At 44.5% G+C, this 8,998-nt stretch overlaps 1 protein-coding gene across 1 annotated transcript; it reads right to left on the minus strand.

Moving 5' to 3' along the window:
- Window positions 1–216: 216 nt before the first annotated feature.
- IL6 (interleukin 6) lies at window positions 217–6,964 on the minus strand. The gene is made up of 5 exons (XM_007505389.3): window positions 6,863–6,964; window positions 6,461–6,660; window positions 5,228–5,341; window positions 3,363–3,503; window positions 217–1,000 (listed from the first exon to the last, which is right to left on the minus strand). Exons 1-5 carry the CDS (start codon window positions 6,879–6,881, stop codon window positions 812–814), a joined length of 663 nt encoding a protein of 220 aa, XP_007505451.2. The 5' UTR covers window positions 6,882–6,964; the 3' UTR covers window positions 217–811.
- Between the last annotated feature and the right edge of the window lie 2,034 nt (window positions 6,965–8,998).

The following is an 8,998-nucleotide window of genomic DNA, read 5'->3' on the forward strand; positions in this document are numbered from 1 at the left end:
CCTTATCTTCATAATTCTCATTTGAGTTCATTGGCTAAACGCTTATCACCTTTCCCTCACGAGGGTCAGCAGGTTAGCTGTCTTTTACGATGGAGCCGGACTCCAGGGCTGTCCGTCCCTTCAGCCTTTTTCAGGATCTGACAACGGTCAGCAAAAGTTTTTGTTATGCAAGAAAGCTGATCACAACCAGTGAATTTTTATAAAAGATAATTTTATTTAAAATTACATAAAGTTTCTTTTAAAATTATTACAATTCCATAAATACAACATAAATATTTATTTTTTTAGGGATGGGGAAAATGACTAGGCCTGTGGTTTCACTGCTTTGAGGAACTCTTGGAAGAGGAGGAATCACCTTTTTCTAGTGTAGACTGGCACTTTCTTTGTACTGAGTCATAAAGAGTTTTGTGGGCCATTGGGAGCTTAATGACTTGCCCAGAGTCATTCAGTCAGTATGTGTCAAACTTGAATTCAAGCTTTCTGATCCCAAAGTTAACCCTCTAATTAGCACATCACTGGAGGTAAAATCTACTCAAGGGATCTCTTGGTTCTGCAGCTAGGAAACAAGGATGGCAATTCCTCTCTTCGGATAACTTATCAACAAAATAGAAAATAGATGTTTTAAATCTATAAATTAATATTACATTATGGGGAATAAATATTACATAAATACAAATAAATTAATTAAAAATAATCAGAAGTAGCGCCTTATTGGTCATACTTTTTGGTTCTTCACAGAGAACAACACGATCATCTGCCCACTAGACAGATTTTTTTCAGTGAAGGAAGGAAGGGGCATGAACTAAAACGTTCAGGCATCGAGACTCCTGGTTTTCAGATACCGAACAGCCCGGACAGTCCCCTGGATGAAGCGGGTATAGTGCCACAGGATGAGACGGAAACCCACCTTCCTAGACCAGGCTGTCAGAGACTGCAGTTCGGAGAGTAGGATACTGGAGGTAGTTGGGTTGGTGGTGGGAACTAGATCTGTCTTTTTGATCTGGAGGGATGAAAAGAGAAAAAAAAAGATGATTTTTAGTCTTCTTTTAAACTACTCTTGGGGGAAGACCTGCCATTATTTCTGGGAGACGTGGTCAGGGATGGGAAATGCCGCTATAATGTGGACCAAATCTAATGAGGAGCATGCACTTTGGCCAACCTCCATGGTCCTGGATGGAATCCTGGTCTCTGACTTCTTCCTGTAAAGGAACCTATCTGAATAATCCTACCTCTCTTGTTCCAGTGACAGAAACCCCCCAACAACACTATCCTTTTGACCTTCCTTTGATTGTGATGATTCGGAATATTTTCATGGTTAGTTCTGCACGATTTAGAGTCTGAATGGTCAGTTTGTGGGGGGTCAAAAGCCTCTTTCGCTGTCTATTTACTCAGGAGATTTCGCTGTCTTAGCCCTATGCAGGACTTGGGATGTTACTGTTCCCGTAGCAGCTACAGCATGGGTTTAGAAACACGATTTACAACTTTGGTTACCAGAGTGGCTTGCTAACAGTAGATGCATGATAAGCGCTTGTTGAATGGCATGACTATGGATGACTGAGGGTGGTCATCTGCTCTTTTATGGCCCCCTGACATAGCTTTTGTCTCTTTAGGTGCTAAAAATCTAGGGTGAATTCTAGTCCTTACTTTAGGGGGCTTTCATTGGTTTGAGCAAAGGGCAGAAGGACTTTGACATGGCTGGCCATAGCCCTTCTTCCTAGGTTGATGTTTCTGCAGAGAAGTATTTGATCATGACTTGAATATTCTGGGTCCAAATTCAGGTAGCAAACTTAACTGACAAGCCAAGCACACTTCAAGAAAACAAGGAAGCTAAGTTGTCGACACAGCTTAATGCCTCCACCTGCTCAGCCTTGATCAGTTATTTTTGGCCCCACATGCTTCATTCAGTTCCTTTTCCTAATTCAGTTTCTTTGAATTCACCAAGTTCAGACTAAGCTGAAGACCAAAGTGGGCTGTGCTGCCATTGTCTGTAACCATCCCAGCCAAAAGTAACCGATCCTTCCATGGGGGAGGTTGAGCGTGTGCTCAGTCTATAGAGAAAGACGTGCATGCCAATAAATTCAACTCAATAAACACTTATTCAGCATCTACTTTGTGCAAAGCACTCTTGGAAACTGTTGAAAAATTGTCCGATGGAGCCAACGTAAGCGCTAGAGAGAGAACGTCCCTCATCCTTGTCTGTTGGTAAACAGAACCCACAGTCCAGTTCATTTCTCCATGGGATTGCACCATGAACATCATTCTTTGGGTCAGAGGGTCCACTTCCTGAAGTCTTCGTGAGACTTTTCTACCTCTGTAAATTTCAGGGGCTACATCCTTCATCCATTTAGGAAGCTGTCAACCGAGGTCTTTTTTTTTTAATGACTAATGTCAGTAAATATCCTCTCCTTCCTTAAGTTACCTTCTTGGTGCTATGGAAGCTTCAACAAGATAACATTTATAAAATACTTTGCAAACAATTAAGCTCAATCTAAATGTCTATGATTGTTTTCAGTGGCAAAGAAGATGCCAGAATTCTAAGCCTCTCTAATCATCACTTGCCCTTGCAGACAGGTTCTCCTGCTCCATTCTAATCTCCTTCTCTTTTAGTCTTGGACTTTGGAACTTGTGGGAGTCAGAAGACTCCAAGTGGGACTTCCCATTACTAGTATGTATGTCATCTTAGGAATGATCTTTCCCTTGGACAGGAACAGGTTATTTGTCACTTCTGAGAACTATCTTCCTAATATGTGCCATGCCATACTGCTAAGACTTTTCAATCAGAAAATTTCCAAGAATTCCTACAAAAAGCTATTCTTAAAATAAAAAGTGATCAACAGTGGGCAGTTACATGGCTCAGCAGGTGGAGAATCAGGCCTGGAGACAGGAAGTCCTGGGTTCAAATCTGACCTCAGATATTTCCTAGCTGTGTGACCCTGGGTAAATCACTTAACCCCATTTACTGCTCTTCTGCCTTGGAAGTGATACTTGATCTTGATTCTAAGATAGAAGGTAAGAGTTTGAAAGCTGTGGTCATGATTTTTTCTTTTGTTTTATTGATAGTTGGCATATGTTTTAGACAGTCACATGAGGAACAATTTCCCACTTCCTGGCTGTCATGCACTTCTGAACTAGTCTCTATGACTGGCACCGAAATGGGATATCCCAACAGCTTCCACAGAAGAGAAGGAAAGGAGCGCCTCAATTGTCAGGAAGCCCCTGATGGGGCTTCTGATTGGCTTCTAGCTGTCTTGTTTTTGCATTTTAAAAGACCTTCAAGTTTTCTTTGGGGAGTCTGTTCCTTGGGCTATCTCCCTTTCTAATTTGCAGCCATTGCTTCTTGGGATGGGCAAAGGGAAACTCACCACGGTCTTCAGAGTGTTGGCTAATTGAGTAGTGCTCAGCTTTAGGGTTTGAAACCTGTTATCCTCCATCTCAGTTTCCATGTAGTTAAGAAATATGTCAAAGTCTTGAAGACCACTGATGATCTTTATCAAGCATGTCTCCTTATGTGAAATAAAAAGAGAAAAATTATAGTTGCCAATAGGTAAGAGCATTGTGTAAAATAAAATAAAATTGGTCTTTTAAAGCACATCTTGGATTGCCTCCTTTTCCATTTTTTTCCCCTACCCCTTGAACCAAATTAAAAGGCTACTCTTAGGATATCATCTCATTCTCCTCCCAATGATCCTGTGGAGTTGGAAAAGTCCAGTTGCCTGCTTTTCCATCTGGACAAACTGAGACACCACTTCAATGACTTTGCTAAAAGCCAAACAGGTGTTGAGACCTGGGAATAGGATTCATTCCCCAGTTTCTCCCTCTTCTCTTCACTTTCTTAAATTATAGACCTTCCCTAGGTCAGAGGGTCTTGGACTTGGACTCCTTTCATGGAGTAATCATGATTCAGGACAGATTATATCACTGTTTGGATGGGAAAGGAACAGCTCAGAATGATTTCATGAAGAAGGGAAGCTTGATGGTATGCCAATGGTCAGCTGGGGAAGAAAAGGTCAATGGACCATGTAATGGAACATCATCTGTCTTTTATCTCTTACAAATTTCCATTCTTTGAGATCTGGAGGTATAAAAATACATTCACACCAAGAGGAATATCTAGGTTTGTTTTATATCATGAAAATGGGACCATCATTGGGGTCTCTTTTAAATTACCTGCCTTGTGAAATGTATATTGTATATTGTCAACATGGAATCTCGAAATCTGAAGCCTAGTAAGATCTGATGAACCTCAAGCTTTAAGACTAGCTTGTAAGGTGGAGACCCCAAAGCCTGTACTTGTTCCCTGTTCCTGTGAGAATCCACCCTGAAGGGGATCTTAGGCTAGCAGTTTCAGACTGAATAATGGACCTTAAGATAAATGACAGTCCCAGTTAGGTGAGGCTAAGCATAAGCTAAGTGTCTTCTTAGCTCAGTAGGCAGCACATCAGTCTCATAAACTGAAGGTCCTGAGTTTAATCCTCAAGGGGATGTGGTACAATGGGAGAAGCTTCTAAGGCAAAAAGAGACAGCTTATTTATTTAATCCCACCTAACTGGGATTGTCATTGACCTTAGGGTCCATTATTCAGTCTGAAACTGCTAACCTGAGATTCCCTTTAGGGTGGATTCTCATGGGAACAGGGAACAACTAGAAGCTTTGGAGTCTCCAACTTACAAGTTAGTCCTAAAACTTGAGGTTCATCAGATCTTCTAGGCTGTAAGTTTGGGGTTTCTAGATTCCATGTTGATCTATAGATAGATAGATAGAGGCATAGAAAGGAAGGTATATCCATATCTATCTATGTATATACAGATTTACCCTCTTTTCTTCTGTATGGCATATCTTCCCCATTTAGGTATAGGTGGGTCTCAAGATGGAATTCCTTCCCTCTCTTATTTCCAGTTCTGTGTATCCCAATGGCCACTCATTGTCTCCTTGTAGCTATAGCACAGACACTGCCTGGGAACAAGGGCAGATACACGCTTGTTTAGGAGCTAAGTGACCAGAAGCCAAGATGTCCTTTGATTGACTCATAGCATGAAGCTTGGGGAACCGCTAGCTTGGGAGCCCCGAGTCTAGAGTCCAGTCCTGTTCCTCATTAGTTTTGAAGTGTTGGGTAAGTTGCCTCTCTGCTCTTGGCTGCAGTTTCCTCATTGGTAAAGGGAGGGTTTTGGACTGGAGGATCTCCATGTTCCTTCCAGCTCAGTTGTTCTCTGACTCAGGGGCCCAGTACCTCATTGAATGACGAAGGTAAGCATCCATCTCGCTCTGTGATATTGGGAAGAAGCAGGTTGTTTTCGGCGAGTGCCTCATTACTATTGTCACACAGGTTATGGATCCTACAGATCTGGAAGAGAGGCAAAGCAGTCATGATCACACTGATGTTTCTAAAACAGGAGACGAATGGGCCATCCAATCACAGAATCACAGAACCTCAGAGTGGGCAGGGGGCCCAAGTGGGCATCTGGTACACCCCGTGCCTGAAATGGAAATGGCTCTTTCATCTCTCTAGCAAGTCAGAATCCAAACTTTGCTTGAGGACTTCAGTGAAGGGTTGTTATTCCTGCAAAGATGATGCAGTTCGTTTTGGGCTAGATAGAGTGAAGATCAAGTTTTTCCCAACACCAACTCTTTTATTTGCCTCTTTCTGATTCCCACTATTAATGCCCCATGGACCAAGAAGAACAAGGCTAGTTTGCCTTGCCACATTATAGCCCTTTAGACCCTTAAAAGGCAACTCTCAGGTGCTCCTCAGTTCTTCTCTTCTTCAGGCTAAACCCCCTTCCCCACTCCTCATTTATGTTTGGCACTAGGAGGGTCAAACTTTCACCTAAAAATGAGCTCGAGGCATAACTGGAAAGAACAGTATCCAATAGATTCCTTTACATTTTGGACATTATTGTAACCTTTTTGTGATCTTGTATCAAAGGCTAGTTTCTGCTCTCATGGGGAACGGGCCATCTAGCTTATCATTTTAAATGTTTTTTTTTTCCCTTTGGGGAAGATTTCACTATGGAGAGTCCACAATCAAAGAATGTTACAGTGTGGCGGCCGACTGCCAAGAAACCCTGGGGTTCTTTGGAGGTGATCCTTTTCTAATCTTTCCAGACAGAGTCAACAAGGTAGAGATTCATTCTTTTTAAAGATAGAGAAAAGGGGCTCAGATTAGTAAATGGAGTCCTCACAAATCAAGGGTGGAGTTGGAGATGGAAGCCAAGTCTCCTGAATTGCGTCCCATCTCCAAGACCTGGTCCTCTCCAGAATGGAAAATAATCTCTTAAAGCCCAGCTAGGAGAAGGAGAAAATACAGAGGAAGGTTCTGTCTCCGACTGCCTGGGTCCATAGTTAGAGGCAAAGTCCTTCAAGCCAAATGAGAGTGAGTGCCGCACTCCAACTCCGGGGCCAGGAGGAGAGATCCTGAAGGTCTGGGCGCTGCCCTGCTTGGTCTACTCAATCTACTACCCACCTCCTCTTTCAGGTCGGACGCTGTCTTCTCGAGATATTTGGCGTGATTCACTATTGAATCCAGGTCAGGAATGCTGGACGGCAGTTTGCTTGAGAGCTCATACCCTGTAAATCCTTTCTCCCAGGAACCTGGGGTGGGGAAAGCAGCCGTGGCCATGAGGAGCATCAGGGTTAGGGCAACTGGCCTGAGAGATCCTGTGACTGGGGAGAGCAGAGAGAGAGGAGTGAGATCACCACGCAGCTGCTCAGGCTGAACTTCCTCCTGCTGGCTAGCTTCCACTCGGCCAGGGCCAGACGCGCTCTCTCTCTCTCTCTCTCTCTCTCTCTCTCTCACACACACACACACACTCTCACACTCACACACACACTCACAGAGCCAGAGGTCCGCCTTCTCCTTACTTACTTTGGAGCAGAGGGTTCATGTCTCAGGATGCTGAGGACAGGTTACGTTTTCTGGTGGTCTGGAGCACTGAATGAGCCATACGAAATCCCTGATCTGTATTTATTAGGGTTGCGACTCAAATATGGACTCTCTTGGGAAAATCCAACATTTTGACAAATCTTTGGTGGGGGGGAGGGGTGGAGCTGGGGTTGGGTGTGAATTTAGAGGAAACCTTATTAAGATTGTGCAAGAGCCCACGGTGACGTCCTTTAGCATCGCAGGAATTAGCCTGGGCAAAAAACCTCTTGGGTCATCTACTTTAGCCCCTAGAGGCCCCTGTGGGATCGTTCCTACTCCACTTTCTTTTTTTCAGTGACTCAGCAATTAGGCCTCTCTTGGGAAAGAGGAGCTGAAGTAACTCCGAGAGGAGCGAGGTCGAGTTTCAGTGCCTAGGTAACAGCTGAGCTTCCGGAGGCTTGCCCACTGCCCTCAAAGGAAACCCAACAGGCCCAAACCCTTATTGACCCCACCAAATGCTGGGGCTGGGGGGAGGGATGGCTGATTCCCCACAATTCTCTTGACTCCAAAGGTAGAACATTTTCACCAATTTTTAAAATTTAAAATTGGATTTGATTTAGCACCACAGAGTCGACCCAGTCAATAGTCAAGCCATTTCCTTCAGGAAGAATGTTTCCCCCAGAGTGGTCAGGATGCCCAATAGGATGATTGGAATCGGTGCATGTGGTTGTGAGCTCTTTGAGGGCAGAGATGGCCTTTTGCCTCTTTTTGTAGCTCCAGGGCTTAGCACAGTGCCTGGCACACAGTAGGTGCTTAATAATCATATAGTGACTATAGACTTGTCCCTTCCAATTTCCCAGTTCATGTAGTGTTAAGAGATAGGAAGGCCACATGCTTTGACCGTAACCATCTGGTACCAATATTAACCTGAATTCTCTTCCTGGGCTTGTATCATCCTTATTTATTTTATCAGAGGCACCGTCCTGCCCATTGGCCTTTGGGCTCTGCTTTCTTCCATCTCCATCACTCCATCTAAGGCTCCCCATACAGAAAATGGTTTAGGAACCCTCTGCTGCAGGATGTGGAGCCCACCCAGAGTTCCAAAGACAGCTGAAACGAATCGGAAGTGTTCCTGTTCGAATAATTCCATTTTCACTTGCAATGATTTTTAAGTAGGGGATGAAATGATAAAGCGTTGGCTGCCCTGCAGAGAAGTTCTGTCTGAGACTAGATAACAAGCTCAGGACTATTTTCTTTCCTTGGTTGGACAAGAGGCCAACTAAGTGCATCACTTGGTGATGAATCGGTCCATTCTCCTCCTAGCTCAGAGCATCTTAATCAGGATTCCGTGAACTTGCTTTTCGGTTTGTAACTGTATTTTCATATGATTGGTTCCCTTTATGGTCTTTTGTATTTTATTTCATGCACGGAAACACCGGATTCTGAGGAGGGGTCCCTCAGCTTCATGAGGGTGCCAGATGGGTCCTTTCCTACCCGCTTCTTTTTCCAGATCAATCTGCTCTGACTTTGCCCTGGAAGATTTCGGCAGGCTCAGGTTAGTTTGACTCACTTTGTGACATGCCAGTCTCCTCCCCATGTAGCAGAGAAGAAGGTGTCTGTCCGCTGGGGGAGGCTGCAAGGGCTGGTATGTGGGTGGCTGGGTTGGTTGCTTGGCATGGAGGCATTGATCATGGGAGAATCTAGTCCTGGCAAGATAGCTGGGATGCTGGAGCCTCAAGAGTGGGCAGGGCAGGAGTGAATGAACCCCAAGACCCCAACTTCTCATTTCACTCACCAGATTGAAGGGAGATGGGGGTACGGCATCAGCCAAAGCCCCGGGCAGCAGCAACAGAACTGTTAGGATGAGAATCAGCAGTCATATGCCTGAAGTAGTTGTGAGGAAAATGATGTCCCCCTTCTTTCCTGCCCCCCCCCTGGGTAGTGCCCATCTCTCCTTGCTGGGAGCTGTGGGCTCCAGCTGGCTTTACTTCAGCACATCTCTCTCTTTCACTCTGGTCACTCTGGGCTTTGGATGCTGAGGATCTGGCCTTCTCTCCTCCAAGAGATGAGAGAGTTCAGGAAGCCACTTTTTAAGCACTGGGACAGGTATTGAAAGTAAGACTAAACAGAAATGTAGAT

This window comes from Monodelphis domestica, chromosome 5 (genome assembly GCF_027887165.1).
Source record: "Monodelphis domestica isolate mMonDom1 chromosome 5, mMonDom1.pri, whole genome shotgun sequence".
Lineage (NCBI taxonomy): Eukaryota > Metazoa > Chordata > Mammalia > Didelphimorphia > Didelphidae > Monodelphis > Monodelphis domestica.

Excerpts from the sequence above, each read along its gene's own strand:
- IL6 (XM_007505389.3), bottom strand. Across the intron at positions 3,504-5,227 it reads TACCTTCGTCATTCAATGAG|GAGACATGCTTGATAAAGAT; the intron begins GTACTGGGCCCC and ends ATTTCACATAAG. Across the intron at positions 1,001-3,362 it reads CCAACACTCTGAAGACCGTG|ATCAAAAAGACAGATCTAGT; the intron begins GTGAGTTTCCCT and ends TCATCCCTCCAG.